Source organism: Chlamydotis macqueenii, chromosome W, assembly GCF_036417535.1.
Source record: "Chlamydotis macqueenii isolate bChlMac1 chromosome W, bChlMac1.mat, whole genome shotgun sequence".
Taxonomy (NCBI): Eukaryota; Metazoa; Chordata; class Aves; order Otidiformes; family Otididae; genus Chlamydotis; species Chlamydotis macqueenii.
In genome coordinates, this window is record NC_141592.1 from 42,278,486 (window position 1) to 42,296,339 (window position 17,854).

General features: G+C 38.7%; 1 protein-coding gene across 1 annotated transcript; it reads left to right on the plus strand.

Annotated features, from left to right (window-relative positions):
• The first annotated feature begins 2,101 nt into the window (after nucleotides 1-2,101).
• On the plus strand, nucleotides 2,102-17,624 carry LOC147596701 (protein fem-1 homolog C-like). The gene is made up of 2 exons (XM_086769741.1): nucleotides 2,102-2,645; nucleotides 16,315-17,624. Exons 1-2 carry the CDS (start codon nucleotides 2,102-2,104, stop codon nucleotides 17,622-17,624), a joined length of 1,854 nt encoding a protein of 617 aa, XP_086625867.1.
• The last annotated feature ends 230 nt before the right edge of the window (nucleotides 17,625-17,854 follow it).

A 17,854-nucleotide genomic window follows, 5' to 3' on the forward strand; every position in this document is an offset into this window, starting at 1 on the left:
GCACTCAATCCCTTCATCCTCCAGCCTGTATTGATACCAGGGGTTGCCCTGACCCAGGTGCAGGACCTTGCACTTGATCTTAATGAACCTCATGAGTTTTTATGCTGAGGGTGGTGGAACACTGGCCCAGGTTGCCCAGAGAGGTGGTAGATGCCCCATCCCTGGAAACATTCAAGGCCAGGTTGGAGGAGGCTCTGAGCAACCTGATCTGGTTGGAGATGTCCCTGCTCCTTGCAGGGGGGTTGGACTAGACCTTCAAAGGGCCCTTCCAACTCTAACGATTCTATGATTCTATGAAGGAGCATCTAATTACCCTCTTCAATTCAGCAGTAAACCAATCTATTTCTGAGAAGGAAACATCCACTTTTCTTTCTCCAGACTGGGCAGTTTTTGCATCCCCTCTGCAAGGGATGGGTTTATTGCCCGAAGCTGTTGAGCAGATCCACACATGGCCGGCCGTGAGGGTTTTCCTCCTGCAGCCCTACGGGGTTTTGCTGCTCTCCATGGAAGCGTCCCTCCCCCGGTACCGTGCGCCTCCGCTGTCCCCTCACCCCTGTGACATCCCCTCCCTGCCGGTGCACGCTCCGCTGTAGCGCTGCTCAGCCCTTTGTTTTATTCTAGAGAAAGGAAAATAAGGCACAGGCTGAGGAAAAGGAAACTCCTTACCTGGTCCCCACATACCACAGCTAACCAAAACCTTCCCCCCCCCCCCCCCCCCCGCTTTCTACCAGCTCATCCAGGCTATAGCGGAGGGCGGTATGGAGGAGGACTTGCTCGCGCCAAGTAACGGACAGCTACCGCATCACCACCACCCGCCAGCACCGCCCCGCTCTCAGCGTAGCTTGAGCGGCAGCGTAGTCCCACCTCCTGCCCTGCTCCGAGTGGCTGGCAGCGCTCAGGCGTGTTTCTCATTGGGCCTGGCGGCGGCCGGGATATACTTGGTAGGTTCCGCTGTTTTTGACTGTAGGGCTGGTGGTGGACTTTAGTCGTTGTGGGGATTGGTCTGGAGGAGCTGAATGGAGTGTGGGAGCCGGTAGGCGTTTCCGTGTGAGGGTGGCTTCGGCGGTGGAGAGCCGGTGGCGTCCTGGTAAGGTAGCTCGCACCCTTGGGTCCTTCCTCAGCTATATGTTTTCTGTGGGCGGCGGCGGCAGCGGTGCTGCTGCTGCTGCCTCTCTGGCTCTGGGCAGGCGGTGGAGGCCGCCCTGTCGCAGTGGTCGTGTGGGGAGAGGCTATGAGGGATCTGGGAAGGGATTTTTGGGGACCCTGGAGTTGTATGAGGGGATTGCCCAGAGGTGGGGGGCGAGTGGTTGTTGTGCTAGGGGTGGAAAAGAGAGGGGCGATCTGAAGGGAGGCATCGGGGATAATCCTGGGGGGTAGGCGGCTTTGGGGTGCAAGGCAAATATAGTGTGGTCTTGAAGGAGGAGGTTTGTAGGTCGGGAGCCTGTTTGGGCAGGCTGAGTGTGGTTGTGGTGGAAGGGCAAGTTCAGGGTTTCAGCGGTGTCTGATACTAAATCAAACGACTGTGGCAAGGACCTGTTTTGTCTTTCCAGTCAGACTCTGAATTTGCTCCCTTGCCAGTAGGATGGAGGAAGCACGGCGGCGCGTGTGTCTGTGAGCATGGGGCTCTGCAGAGGACCTGAGGGAATGAGAGGGCCTGATGGTTCTTTGCTTAGGCTGTGCTTAAAAACAGGAGTTGATAGAAGTGTACGGTTTGTTATTTTGTGAGGGGAAAGTGTTTTCCTACAAATGGTATGGGTAACACACTGCTAGGATCAGGTTCCTGCTCAACATCTTTCTTTGAGGGGCACTGTACAGTCCAGGGAAATCCCATGGAAGGCAGCTAGATGTTGATGCACCACAACCAGTGGTTTGTTTGAGTATAGCTTTAGAAAAATGTAGTTGTATATACTTACTTGAAAAATAGAAGGTAAAAACATTCAGAATTCTTTTCTTTTGCAGAGTTATCAAGTGCAGCCTGTGCTTTGTCAGGACCTCATTCAGAGTCTCCATGTTGTCCCATCTGCCTTATCTGAGAAAAAGTTGAGGATGCTCTGTTTGGGCTGTGTGTTTTTAATAAGCTTTTGTTTGTGACTCAGACTAAATGGATCTAAAGACAGCAGTGTTCAATGCAGCTCGTGATGGCAAGCTGCAACTCCTTTCCAAGTTACTGGCAAGCAAAACCAGAGAAGAGGTAGCCTTACTAATGTCGGAAAAAACCAATGGTGCCACACCACTCTTGATGGCAGCCCGTTATGGACACATTGACATGGTGGAATACTTGTTGGACTATTGCTCTGCTTCTATAGAAATTGGTGGTTCAGTTAATTTTGATGGTGAAACCATTGAGGGAGCTCCGCCATTATGGGCAGCATCAGCCGCTGGCCACTTGAAGGTGGTTCAGTGTCTGTTAGATCATGGTGCATCTGTCAACAATACAACTCTAACAAATTCAACTCCACTTAGAGCTGCCTGTTTTGATGGTCACCTGGAGATAGTAAAATATCTTGTGGAGCACAAAGCAGACTTGGAAGTATCAAACCGTCATGGGCATACTTGCTTGATGATCTCGTGTTACAAAGGCCACAAAGAAATTGCTCGGTATTTACTTGAAAAAGGAGCTGATGTTAACAGAAAAAGTGTTAAAGGTAAGTTCATAGTTTAATTTTTCCTTGTAGTAAATAGGGGTGAAGATATTAATATGTTCTTTAGGAGACTGACATACAAAAATATTCCTCTAGTCTCATATGAATATTTTTTCCAATAAGAGATGTATTTAGATGTGTTTTTACAAGTTTTTTCAGCATACTCATTTAATACCAGCTATAAAATGTAACTCTAAATTTTAATCTAAAGTCTTTTCATTTATGCATGTGCAAAAAGCTAATTGACTTTTGCTGAGAACTCCTATTTGTAGCAGGTTTGTGTAGTAATAAATATATGAGCATATATTGTGTAAAATTTAGGATGTTTTTCATACTGTTTCTTAACAAACCAAATATGCCGTACATAAAATTCGCCTGTGCCACTAAGACTACAATAGGGAAAGATGCATAAAGAGAATAATTCTTTTCTACATTGGAAATTAATAATTACTTTGCTCTTTACTCCTCCTCTCCCTCGAATTCTTGAATCCTTTTGGAGCTTTTTTCAATGTTAGTAAACAAAAATGTATTTTAGAATTAAGGAAATGAAGCTTCATGTGACTGTGACCACAACAGGAAGACTTCCAGTGGTTCACGAAGAACATCTGTTTGCCTCTGTTTACAGTTACCCTGACACATTGTTCAAAGTCAAGACTTATGTCCTTTTTGCTGTGATCGTAATTATGTGGACCTCTTATTCTAATTGCTGTCTTTTGTTACATCTCAAACGTGTATGTGAATATGATATTGACCTAAAAAGCATATTGATTATTGCAGGTTATGGTTAACTTGTTAGCTCATTAAGCCAGGATTGTATCTCAGCAGCTTATTTTTTGTATATGTTTATTAATAATAAATCTGCTAATAAATCTTCTTGTAGCATAATACTTCAGTTGCCCTTTTCTGGCTAATTAAAATTTTAACAGTATAATATGCTTAAAGTATGTTTTGTCAGAAAAACCTGTAGTGCCTAGCTTACTGCACAATATTGTTAAATGCCAAATATGAGTAATCTCTTCGGAAAAGCTGTTCAGTTAAATATGTCTCTCTGCAAGTCGTGGAGTTACGTGGGTTTAATATAAGGAAAGCTAAGCTAAAAGTTTGTCATAGAGATGGACAGAGCAAAATAAATCTATCTTTGTTAGGATTGAAGGTTGCATGTGAATCATGGACTTGTGATAGGATAAACGTATAATGTTTCTAGACTGGATTCTTGGAATAACAAGCTAAATATAGAATATACAGTATTTTTAGTTTAAAAGTTATCTCTTTATATGGTAGGTATGAACAGAGCAGAGCTGCTAAATATCTGATGTAACAGGGAAAAAAAAAAAAATCTGTGGATCTCTTATTCCTCACTTTTTGTATTGGTGGAGTAGGCTTTAATTTACTCATCCTTATTATTCACTTTACTAGTACATTAATTTTATTTTTACTTATTGTTTAAATGACTGAATGGCAGCTGTGCACTCCTGAGGATTTTTTTCACTGCTCTCAGGGTTTTTTTTTAATTATTATTTTAATTCCTTCCTCTCTCTCTCTGCTTCCTTCAGTTTGTGTGGCTTACAACTTAGGCACATGAGCAAAACTTCCTAAGGTATTAACTGATTCTTATTTTTTAATAATAATAAAAATGTTGGATTGGATATGTTTTAGCTCATAAAAAAATCATTTTCTATTTTGGACTATAGTGTGTACAAATGCATGCATGTACATATATCTTGTTCAAGTATGGACTGCCTTTTTGTGTTTGGAAACAAATGCTCCTATCTGATATGACATGAGCATACTTTTTGACATAATGAAGCAGTCTGGTCTCTGAAGTTATTAAATAAGAAGTGACAAGCTAAAGGAAGAGAGAAAGTAAGTGCTGTAAACACTGAAAGTCAACTGTGGAAAGGCTGAACTACTGAGCAAAACCGGTAACCTTAAATATTACAACAGTATGAATGTTGCGATGGCTGAGGCTCAACAACTAACCTTCTGGACTTTGTTTTGCAAGAATGCTCACTAGCTATTAATTACAAAATTAATATTTCCAGTAGGATTCATTCTATGTTGTCATATTCCACCTGAAAGTCTCTGTCTTGTTGTCTAATAAGTCTCTTAACAGAGAGTAGGGGTGCTTGTGGTAGGGAGATTAAGAGAATTTAGAGTGCTCTGCTTGAGTAGTTAAAGTTGTTGCTATCCTTGTATCTAAACTAGACCTCTTTCTGGCCCATTCATGGAGAAGCCTACTGCTCTGTGAAAGATGCAAAAGCTTTAGCTACCCTCAATTTTGCTGCATTTTAAAATATAAAACTTCTTATAAGAACAAAACTAATATAATTTTACGGTGTTTAGAAAAATGCTGTTATGGGAGATTACTAGAGGGTCTCTTCCAGGTATTCTTTAAACTAGGGAAAGAGTGAGAGGGTAAAATTATTCGAACTATCCCTTAGGCTTTTCCAGTAGATTTTCTTATTGTAAGATAGGACTTTATTCACATAAAAAAAAAATGAGGAGAATTCTAGAGCTGGGAAAAATGTGAAAATATGTTTTCAAGTGTTGACAGTTCCAGGGAAAAATCAAAATACTTGGAGATGACAAAATAGGTAAGTTCAGAGATCTAAAAGCCAGGATGACAATTGAGACAGGGATATAAAAGAGTAGTTTAAAAACACACAATTAAGTCCTGTTTCTAAAATACAGACATAATCCAGCAACTGTGTTTTGGACTACTAAAATTCAGAATGCAGATGTTTTTTGGAAGGAGAGTTGTGGAAGTGCAAAAGAACAGCTAGGATATGATTTCTGAGTCTAATTCAGGTAGGATACTACGCTGAAGTAAGGTATAGGTCTAGCACTATCTAACAGGAAATGATGGTGAAGGAGGAGGTACAAGATGTTTGGGGTTAGACAAGTGCTATACTGCAAAAGATGGTCAATAGTTTTGTATTTAAAATATGAGGGTTTAGTTGTCTTTGTTTTACAGATCTGACTTACAGTTTCCCCAAACTTTTATGAAGAGCAGATGAGCCACAGAAATGGAAACAAAGAATTTTCTTAATACTTTGTCACATGAACAGTGCAAGTAAGGAAAAGTGATAAACAGGATAAGAAAACTGTTATTTATTTTTTTCTTTTAGAATTGTGGAAAATAAAAAAGATGTCTGTAGAATTAAATACTTTTCTAAAAGCAGAAGGTAGCTAAAGCAATGCTTCCAATGTGAGTTAATTCAGCATTGTTTTCCTACTTCAGAGACTTTTCCAGTACATTACTCCTGGTTTGAGACGCTGTGGGTTAAAACTAGCAGGGCTTGATATATTTCACTGGTATGAAACAGAGGTCTCAAACAGCAAATTAGTTAGTTTGGGTTTTTTTTTTTTAAAAAAAAAAATAAAAAAGTTTGTTTTTTTTTTATTTTGCTCTTAAAATAAGGAATAGTATGGATAATACTGTAGTAGCAGAAACCTGAGGTTTTTTTCATGAGGAGGAAGAACCCTAGAACTAACCCTAACTAACTACCTCTGAATGAGGTACAGACCACCTACCCATGTACTTGGATCAGGAGGAACATTCTGCATTTTAGCTACATGCAGTTTTCTGTTCTGCTACATTGTGAATCCTGCCAATGATCTGTAGTTAAAGGATAGTGCTCCCTTACAGTGTTAATAGACTGGAGTCTTGAACAGTGTTTTGCTGATGTGTTTCTGTGCAGTCTTCTTTTGGCTAGTCAGTGTTTGTGTGGTATGTGGAGGTGAGGGAGATGCTTGCTCTTGTAATTCAAGTGATAGTAGTCTTTAGGCCTCAAAATTATGGATTTGGGCTTTGTTGGTGATCTAGCTGGGGCTATGTTAGTTTTAAATAGAAAATCCATTTCCAACAAATTTCCACAACAGAGTTATCTTGCATGCAAATCATTTTAAAGGGATGTTACACCTCTAGTCTAACTCCAGATAGAATATTTGGATCTTGCACTTTATCAAAACATGCATTGCAATTTCTCACTTTGCATTATGATTTATCCCTTCTTCATCAGATCTGCTCTAATAACGGAGGTTCATTCCTTTCCTTTCTGCAATTAAGAAATTAAACTCTGTAGATAAAGTACACAAGCTCTGATAGCCAGGATGGTGTGTACGTAATGGTGCAGGGAATAAGGACACTTTTTTTTTTTTTTTTTTAAATAATTACTTGAAAGGCAATTTTTTTTTTTTTTTTTTTTTTTTTTTTTCTGAATGTGAATTGTAACTCTTTCCATTGCTCAGTTGCTTGGAATGTGGTCTCTTTCTCATCAAGATGATATTCCTGGGTTTCACTGATGGTCTTTACTACCTCTGTCTCCCTTCAGTTGTTAACAGACACATCTGCTAGCCAAAAGACTAATTTTTTTCCCCCTTCTAAGTATTAGAAAATTTAAGAAATGCTGGATTAGGCATTCATTTAGGTATCTCTTGATATCTGCACAGGAACATTTGGTTGGAAACCCTATCTTTCGTTGTCTATCATACTCCATACTACCATGAAAGTTAGAGGAAATCATCTATTTTGAAAATGCAAAGTAATGCTATGATTTGAAGTCTTGTTTTTAAATACCATTATCTATGGTGCAGTATTTGATTATAATGGTTTTGTAAAATAATGTGGAGGATGAGACTTGTTAATTTATTTTACTTGCCCATTTTGGAAAGTTTAGAAGTATACAGACCTCAGTCTCTATGAGTGCCTTATCAAGACTATACATATAGTACTACTTTGTTAAGGATTAGCACTATTTCAGTATTAGCATTTATGTTGATTGAAAAGCATAACACTCAAACCTACTCAGGGGGATTTTTTTTTTTTTTTTTTTTTTTTTTTTACAGATTTGGCAGATCCAGAAGTAGGGAGATTATATGGATGCACACTCTTTGCTATATGACCAGTGTGGTTTAGTATAGATGAAAAATAATTAATTTTTACTTGCAGTAAACATCAAGGAATCTGACAGGTTTGTTCTCTTCTGAGTTTTTTGTCTTGTCTGCTTGCCAAGATTAATTTAAAAAAAAAAAAAGAAAAAAAAATTAAATTCCGAACACACTTTTTTTTTTTTTTTTCCCTTGTGAATAAAGACCTTGTTTAAAAAGTGTTATGTGTCTGGTTTTTTTGACTGAGGTTTTTTTGGTTGTCTTTTTTTCTTTTCCTTTTTTGGATGATATTACATAATGCTCTGCATTGCAATTTGTAGATATTTTATGTGTGATGCTATGTGAAACTGAGCTTCAGTATTGTCCTGGTTTTGGCAGGGATGGAGTTAATTTTTCCTCTCAGTAGCTGGTATGTTTATGAACATTCTTCACACACAAAATCCAAAACATACCAGCTACTGAGAGGAAAAATTAACTCCATCCCTGCCAAAGCCAGGACAAGTATGAATGTCTATAAATAAAATAACAAAAAAGGTACAGTTTAAAGGAATAAATTATTGAATTTCAGATGCAAAAAATAGTTCCTGTTGAAGTTAAATGATTCACAACACTTTATACATTATTGCCACTTTGTATTATTAATCTTGATAATATGAGTTTTATCAGTAAGTACTTTTGTGACCAAAGGAACTCCAGCCCTGAGGAGAGGAACTTGGGAGTGATGGTGGATGAGAAGCTCAACATGAGCAGGCAATGCGCCCCTGTAGCCCAGAAGGCCAACTGCATCCTGGGCTGCATCAAGAGGAGTGTGGCCAGCAGGTCCAGGGAGGGGATTCTGCCCCTCTACTCTGCCCTGGTGAGACCCCACCTGGAGTACTGTGTCCAGTTCTGGAGCCCCCAACATAAGGACATGGACCAGTTGGAGAAGGTCCAGAGGAGGGCCACGAAGATGATCAGAGGGCTGGAGCACCTCTCTTATGAGGACAGGCTGAGAGAGTTGGGGCTGTTCAGCCTGGAGAAGAGGAGGCTCCAGGGAGACCTTAGAGCAGCCTTCCAATACCTCAAAGGGGGCCTACAGGAAAGATGGGGAGAGGCTGTTTAGTAGGGCCTGCTGTGACAGGACTAGGGATAATGGTTTCAAAATAGAGGGAGGTAGATTTAGATTGGATATTAGGAAAAAATGTTTTACACTGAGAGTGGTAGAACACTGGAACAGGTTGCCCAGAGAGGTGGTGGATGCCCCATCCCTGGAAACATTCAAGGCCAGGTTGGATGAGGCTCTGAGCAACCTGATCTAGTCAGGGATGTCCCTTCTCCTTGCAGGGGGGTTGGACTAGATGACCTTTAAAGGTCCCTTCCAACTCTAACCATTCTATGATTCTATGATTATTCCATTACAGAACATAGAACAACTTGTTGAGGTTAACAGTTCTTTGCAATTTTACCCGAATTTATTTTTACAAGGAAGGCATACCTTTAATTTTTCTTTGTCATGTGTACTAAGTGCAGAGATGTAAAACAGTTTTCTTTTGCGCTGCCTATATTTGTATGTATGTATCTATATATATATTTTTTTATTTTATTTTTTTTTTTCAGAAATTAGTAAAACTACTAGAGGACTTATTTCCTTCAAGTGCTCTGCTTCAAAAAAAAAAAGAAAAAAAGGAAAAAAACCAGTGGTTTATGAACAACTTCACTTTATGAAGGTGGTTAATTTCATCTGTGAGCCTGCAAAAATATATACATATGGTTTATTTTGAACATATGAAGAAAAAATTATTTATTTTGAAGGATTGGCCAGTGTATAAAGTTCAGCAGCTGAGTACATATTTTCAGGAAGAAATCTTTGGTATGATATCGTACTGCTACCATATTTTAAAAATCAGATTTTAAATTTAAAAGGTTTTGCTATCCAGAAATTTGATTAAGCATTTTGTAAATTTTAGAAAGTGGATATATTTAATATTGGTTGCAAATCAAGCCAAATCACTTTGTGTCACTGCTTCACTTTCCTCCCCATGTCAAAAGCTACAAGCCTCTTTTGGGAATAATTTGCTTCTGACATAAAGGCACACGACCTCATTATAAATGTGAACCTCCCTAGATGAGCTGCTGCTTTGCTTTTTCCAGTGACACTGGATATTTACAGATTTAGTTCTGTGATACATGAAGCATTTGTGTAATGTTCATACTGCCCCTGTTAAAGTAGGACTATAATGAAAGAATGAAACTATGACATCAGTTTAACTTTTTTTTTTTTTCCTGATGTGTCTTTGAGATTTGGATTATTCCATTTTGCTGTTGTTTTTAGATAACAATATTAGGTAGTATGAATAGTAGAGTTTTATATAGATAGAAAACAGTATTATCAATGCAATATAACAGTACCTACTTCTCTAGCAGAGAAGTGCTATGACAAGCATAATATTTCCAGTCCAATTTTGTTCTTGTGCAAGAATTAGAAGTTTCCTGTGCTTTGTAATATTAGCTAGCTTCTACATATGATCAAATTCCAGCAGATCACTTAAGAATTAGAAATGGATTAAGAAAATTTAATGAAGTCTACTTTAAAATAATAAACTTAACTTAAAGAATGCTTAAAAAAATTGACCAACATTTCTGTATGTTTCTCTTAGCTGCTTATCAAAGAGAATGATTTTCAAAGGACATTTGCTTCTTTTCAGCCTATTTCTTCTTTAATACAGCAGTAGATATAATGTTGATTTTTAATTTCTTACTAAAGAAATGATTTATTACAAAAATTGATTTGACTTAACCTCAGAATTGCATAGATAGTGTTCAGGCACTGTTTATTCCTGTCACTATAGACAATCTAGTATTTTTGAAGTGGATAATAGTTGATTTGCCATCCTTATATTTGAACAGTTGAATTTATGGGTAACATGTGTAACATAGCCTTGATATCTAACTCAAGGTCTAACTGCCATGTCCTTTTAAATTCTTCCTCAAATGTAATGCTTGATAATTGCTAGATAGATGGCTGGAATTCTTATTTCTTAAGGTTTAGTTTTATGTGTGTGCGTTTTGTTGGGTGGTGGAGTTTTTTTGTTTAAGTTGGCAGCTCTATATCCATCTCTCTGCTCATGTCCACTTTTAGTTTATGGAAGCTTGTATTCTTATAATATTTCCTTCTTGCTGTTCCATCTAGTCAAACTGAAGTGAGGTGCAGCTACTGAAAATTAGTGGTGATTGCTTTCATTTAGTAGTTTGTGCATTGCTTGAAATAATTGTGGTCTCCAAGGCCTACTACAATATAAGTAGCTAAAAAATTGCACTACTTCTGATATACTGTTAGTAACTATTGTTTGAATAAATAATTATAATACTAATAAGAAAGCAAGTCTCTTAATCAAGGAGATCCAAGTGGAGAGAGTACTGAAAATCCTTGGTGGCGTAGGAATATTTCCACGTGTTCTGCATAGTTGCATTGTAAATTAATGACATATAAACTGTTGGTTTGTACTTGAATTTATGCAGACAATGACTAAGCTTAATTTGTGTAAATTTTTGCACTATCAATGTGTTATAGCATATGTGTCTGGCAACTGATAAAAGAGTGTAAAGGGCAACATTATGTGATGATGGATCTACAGTGTGTAATATGAATAGCTGCCATCGATTCTGTAGTCAAAGCTAGCAAGATGTATATCAATGGTTGTGAAGCAATTATAAGAACTTTAGTGTTACTAGTGCATTTTGATTTGTTTGTCTTTTAATATGCTTTTATGTTAAGACTTTTTAAATATCTTGAAAATATTGACTTGAAGGTAGAAAATAGAGGATTGTGAATGATAATATGTAAAGATTAAATAGTTGTGACCTAAAGATGACTCTAGTATTTTAACAAGTACAGTACGCTCTGTAATTAAACATTTTTGAGAGAGTTTTTTATTTTTTAAATCAACTAACACCTCAAATATGACTTAAACTATGTACACTAATATTTTGAAACTTAAATGTTAAAGTTAAATTTGCCCAGCTAACACAAGATTCTGACATACATTGGTGCAAACACTTGTAGTTCTGAATCTCTTTCATCCCAGGCCATGTCTGGATTGGCGTTAGAATTGGCACCCTCCAAAAGACCTTTCTAGTGTTTCAAAGCTGTGCTGTGAGTGAGGTAGTATGTACCTGAATACACCCTAAACAACCTATTTACTTCTGGTTTGACAGCTATAGTTAAATTTTAATTAGACTTTCTCCAGTACAGTAAGATTACTTTTATAATGTGTCTGTATATTGGCAAGCTGGTTTTGTGTATTTGTCTACTTTGGATCTCTTTCCATCTTAGGAATTTAAAGATCTCATGCTTGTCAGTCTGGAGGTATGAACAGTTTTCCATAATAAAGAAAGAAGGAATTATAGTTAATAAACTACAGTTGACAAATCAAACTGTTCCTGTGACTGGAAATTTCATTGGTCTTGGCAGAAACTGTAGTGTGACCAGACCAGTTTATAAGTGAAGCTCCTGTCAATGACTTAATGCTCCATTAGTGACAAAGATTGCCTAGGGTATTTGAGACGGAAAATCACTTCCTATTAAGACCTGGTTTTAGTTTCATGAGTCTTGATCTAACAGATTTTGGGCGCTGTCTTCCTCAGCTTACTTTTTTTTTTTTTTTTTTTTTTTTTTTTTTTTGTAAGTGATGGTAAAATACTTGGCTACTATTCGGAAATGTATTGGAAAAAGGAACATTTAGCAAGTTAAGCTCACTGTATGTTAATAAACAATCTAATGGTTTTTTTTAGTTGGTTTTTTGGTTTTTGGGTTTTTTTTGTAGGTTGGTTTTTGGTTTGGATTTTTTTTTTTGTGAGTTGGGTTTTTTTAATGTTTTGAACTTGCACTTAAAAAATTGTTTGAGGGGACAAAATGTGATCACAGCTCCTGTTCTACTATAATTGTAAAAACCTGTTAACCTTTAGTAATAATCTTTTGAAAATAGCTTTTTGCACGCCTTTGGTATGAATTTGATTGGTGTGGTAGCGAAATTCTTATTATCTAGTGTGCTTGGATTGAGACTAGGTTTGCCTTGAATAACTACTGTTCTTCCTTACCACTGTCTTTCTGGTTACTGGAATTGAGAGTGATAAGCAAGTCTTGAAATGTGCTGCCAATTCTTCCTCTGGTCCATGAGCAAGTTTGAGGAAGAGGCAGCAGATTAATTTACATGCAAAGTTTCAGGAAGTGAAAGATCAGAAGAGAAAGTGAGGAGGGGATGGTTGGAATACTAGCAGGGGAACAGAGGCAAAATATTATGTGCCCATTAGAACACTTTCATCTAGATAGACCTTGAGTTTCTGCATCCTTCTGATGTATACTAAAACTCACAAAACTCTTGGATATGCTTGTTCTCATCCTAGTGGTTTATCTACAGAAGGTAAAAGCAAGCTACTACTTGATAATCTAACTCAAAAGATAGGATAGAGGTTTGCATTGTGGATCTAAAGCATCTGGCTTTGCTGGTGACAAGTAGGTATTGAATTTAGGACATTCATCATGGTTTCACCAGATATTTCTGAATTTTGCTTTTTTTTTTTTTTTTTTCTCCTTCAAACTTCATATCCCCTTACCAAGTTTCTCATTAAAAAGGAAATAAGAATTCTGTCAAGTCAAAAGCTAGATTTACCAAGATTTTTTTACATAAACTTAATTCAGATTCTTGTAACTGGAATGAGAATGAGGAACAAAATCTTATATTTCTGTAATGTATTTAACAAATATGAGTTGTTTTTTTTTTCTTGTAGATAGATATATACATGTACCAACTTCAAATGTCTGTACATTTGAATTTAACTTATTTAAGACAGTATGAACAATATATTCTGGGCAGAAAGAATTTGTTAATGGAAAGTCTTTACCTCCATCTTATTTTCAGTTTATTTCAATGCCATGTTCAGCTTTTAAGACAAATCTCAGGCATGCTTTAGGGACTGATTTGAGTTTTACTGACTAAACACTCTAATATAAAGAATGAACTGCACATTCTAGAGATCAGAGCCTGGGGGGGGGAGGGAGTACATTAAGAAAATGTACAAAGGTAAATCTAAGCTTTTGAGATCAGGAGGCTGTATACCTACAAAAATGCACTTTTTCCAAACATCAGCTGAAGATTTTAAGACTACTGCTTTGTTTCCCTACCTGCTTCAGTTCTGTTATAGATCTAGAAATACAACAGCAAAGCCCACTGCAAATCAGTGTCTTGTTGGCATAGAAAAAAAGCCTGCCAAAAATGCAAATGAGGAAGTTTTAGGAAACTTTCTCTCTGAACTTTTAAAAAGACAAATCAGATGACTATGAATGTACAGAATCCTTGGAAAAGGAGGTCTCACTTGAGAATGTGGAAACTTGCTGGTGGTGAAACAGATACTGATGATCTGATGGCCAGTAAACCAGAATTTGCAAGGCTAGTGGTATAAGACATCTTAATTGGGGGGGTTGGTGGGGTGGGATTCTTACATGGGTGTGCTGTTAATTATTTTCATGTTAATGTAGCAGAAGGCTGATAAGTTGGTATGCCTGAATCTGTAGTATATATGAAAAAGAAGCTAGATTTAAATTGTGTAGTTTTAAAAGCAACCACGCAAGAGGCTTTATTATGTTGGGGGGGGGGGGGGGGGGGGAGTTATTGGTCATCCATCTTCCTGTTTCCCCCAGTGAAACACTCATATATGATATTAAGCAAAACTTTCTTCTACTTGAAGCATTGTAGTTAAATATTTAACTGTGGTGTCCAATGCTCGCTCTTTTTAATTTGCTGCAAGTATGTTTTTCAGTCAGGTGGCACTAGTGCTTGCTGGAAATTTCTCCACATAGCGCAAGTGCCACCTTGAATGCCTTTAGCATGACATTGCATGTTCTCTTAATGAGAAATAATCGTAATGTAAGTGATAAGACTTATAAGACAAATGGCTGCATATTTTGCATTGAAGTCATTGTTTGTTTGTTTTTTGGTGTTTGGTTGTTTTTTTGCATGGCAAGTTTTTTAGGGTTTTGGTTTGTTTTTTTTGTTTTGTTTTGGTGGTTTTTTTTTTTTTTTTTTTTTTTTTTGGTGGCTTTTGGGAATCCTGAGCAGAGGGGTGGGACTTCAGGATAAAGACCTAATGAAGTACTAAGAATAGTTTATTTATGTGTATGCATAGGCTTGACAAAATAAGCAGGTCCCTCAGAATATTCTGGCAGTCTCTGAGGCCTTAGCTGAGATAATTTTTTATACAGTTATTATTATTTTTTAATTGTGGATGGAGATAGGGAGGAGGGAAGGAAATTTGACAAGGGAAGAAGGGAAAATATAACCACTTGTCGTAGTTCAGCCCCGATCAGGACCAGACTACGCAGTCTGTCTCTCACTCCCCCCACCCTCCGAGAGAATTGGAGGAGATGATACAAGAAAAAACAGCTCAAGGTTTGAGATAAGGACAGGGAGAAATCCTTAAAGTTACCGTCACGGGCAAAACAGACTCAACCTGGGGAAAACTATTCATTTATTTCTAAAATTAGCAGGAGAATGAGACAGGGAACAAGATAACCTCCCCCCACCCCTCCCTCTTCCCAAGCTTAACATTATCTCTACTACCTTCCCCTCCCGAGCGGCACGGGGTGGGGGGAAGAGGGAATGGGGGTCGTGGTCAGTTCATCACACGTTGTTTTACGCCGCTGTATCATCGTTGGGGGAAGAACTCGCATTCCTCCTCTGCTCCAGCGTGGGGTCCCTCCCACGGGCCACAGTCCTTCGTGAAACTGCTCCGGCATGGGTCATCTCTTCCACGGGGTGCAGTCCCTCTAGAACAGCTGTCCCAGCGGGCCCTCCACAGGCCACAGCCTCCTTCGGGCCTCCACCTGCTCTGGCGTGGGGTCCTCCACGGGCTGCAGGTGGATCTCTGCCCCTCCGTGGACCTCCATGGGCTGCAGGGGGACAACCTGCTCCACCATGGTCTTCACCACGAGTTGCAGAGGAATCTTGGCCAGGAGCCATATTACTCCTCCCCCTCCTTCTTCACTGACCTTGGCGTCTGCAGCCGTTCCTCACAACAGGCTGGCAGACGCCTCTCAGGATCCTTTTTACATCTTATTCACTTCTCATCTCCTCTCCACTCCTTGCAGCCAGGCTGGGCTGAGTTGGGCCCAGTCGGCTGCCTGGCAGGAGGCCAGAGGGTAAGGCCTGCAAGGCCCATGAGGCTCACACCTCCCCCTCTCTGCCCCCTGCTCAGCTGCTTCACATCTTCTCCTCCTTTTTTTCCTGTTTTCCCCTACTTAAATACGTTATCACAGAGGCGTTATCACAGGACATTCTGCTACCAATTGGCTTGGCCTTGGCCAGCAGCGGGTCCACCCTAGGCCTGGCCGAGTCCACTGAACAAAGGGGAGCGACTTCTAGCAGCTTCCTACAGAAGCTACCACCTTAGGCCCCCCCTCACTAACAAAACCAGAACACCACTTAAGATGGCAAGCTTAGATTTCTGTTTTTTACTTTAAAGCAGATATAAAATTGCTCATGCAGTAGAGAATTCTGATTCAAGTTTTGAATTATGAGGCATAAGTGTCCTTAAAATCTGTTTAATTCTTTTGGGTAATAATGTTGATTTGTATAACTGCCTGGTAGCCTTGATGTTTTAATCAGATCTTGAATGTTTTAACTTGTCATTTAAGCCTTTCATAGTCTGTAGATGTCAAAACAGATTTTATTTTTTTAACTATTTGTGTGGTGATATGTGGACTACAGTTTGATTATGATTTATGTAATCGTTTTTCTTATTTTGCTAGGAAATACTGCATTACATGACTGTGCAGAATCTGGAAGTTTAGAGATCATGAAGATGCTTCTCAAGCATTGTGCTAAGATGGAAATGGATGGCTATGGAATGACTCCCCTTCTGTCAGCCAGTGTGACAGGCCACACAAATATCGTGGACTTTCTGACCCAACATGAACAGATCAGTAAGATAGAATGTATAAATGCTCTGGAACTTCTAGGAGCAACATTTGTGGACAAAAAGAGAGATCTGCTTGGCGCTTTGAAATACTGGAAGCGGGCTATGGAAATGAGATACAGTGATAGGACTAGTATCCTGAACAAACCCATGTCACAAACACTAATTATGGCCTATAATTATGCTAAAGAGGTAAACAGCTCAGAAGAGCTAGAAAATCTTATTGCAGACCCCGATGAGATGAGAATGCAAGCACTATTAATTAGAGAACGTATTCTTGGTCCTTCTCACCCAGATACATCCTACTATATTAGATATAGAGGTGCTGTCTATGCAGACTCTGGAAACTTTAAGCGATGCATCAACTTATGGAAATATGCTTTGGACGTGCAGCAGAGCAATCTAGATCCACTGAGCCCTATGACAGCTAGCAGTTTACTGTCATTTGCTGAACTCTTCTCCTTCATGCTGCAGGACAGGGCAAAAGGCCTGCTAGGCACTACTGTTACATTTGATGATCTTATGGGTATACTGTGCAAAAGTGTTCTCGAAATAGAGCGGGCCATGAAACAAATCCAGTGGTCTCCTGATCCAATACAGCTGAACAAAGCCCTTTCTATCATTTTGCATTTAATTTGCTTGTTGGAAAAAGTACCTTGCAGCTCAGAACAGGAGCATTTTAAGAAACAGACTATTTACAAGTTTCTTAAGCTTCAGCCTAGAGGGAAGAATAACTTCAGTCCACTTCACCTTGCTGTTGACAAGAATACTACATGTGTGGGTCGCTACCCAGTTTGTAAATTCCCCTCTCTACAAGTTACTACTATCCTGGTGGAATGTGGTGCTAATATAAATGTCAGAGACTGTGATAACAACAGTCCTTTACATATTGCTGCACTCAACAACCATCCAGGCATCATGAATTTTCTTATCAAGTCAGGTTCACACTTTGATGCCACAAACTCGCATAAACAAACTGCCAGTGATTTGCTGGATGAGAAGAAAATAGCAAAAAACTTAATCCAGCCTATAAATCATACTACGTTGCAGTGTCTTGCTGCTCGTGTTATAGTGAATCATAACATATGCTATGCAGGGCACATCCCTGAAAAACTAGAGAAATTTATTTTGCTCCATAGATAAGTGTGCAGTCCCAGAGTGCTGTTGTTGAAGCATGACAATGTTTTGCTTGAGCACTGTTGTGATATACCAGTATTTCCTTAGTTTGCTCCATCTTGCTCTCATTCGCTAAAGCATTGTTAGTATCACATCTGCAGAGTTGGTTAACCAATATATGAATATGCCATATATATTTTGTGGATTACTTAGAAATATAATGCCATATTTAGACTCTTAAAATTGTTTGCCAAAGG

Coding starts and splice junctions, on each gene's coding strand:
- LOC147596701 (XM_086769741.1), top strand. CDS start 2,102: ATGGATCTAAAGACAGCAGTGTTCAATGCAGCTCGTGATGGCAAGCTG. Junction 2,646..16,314: donor TAACAGAAAAAGTGTTAAAG/GTAAGTTCATAG, acceptor TTATTTTGCTAG/GAAATACTGCATTACATGAC.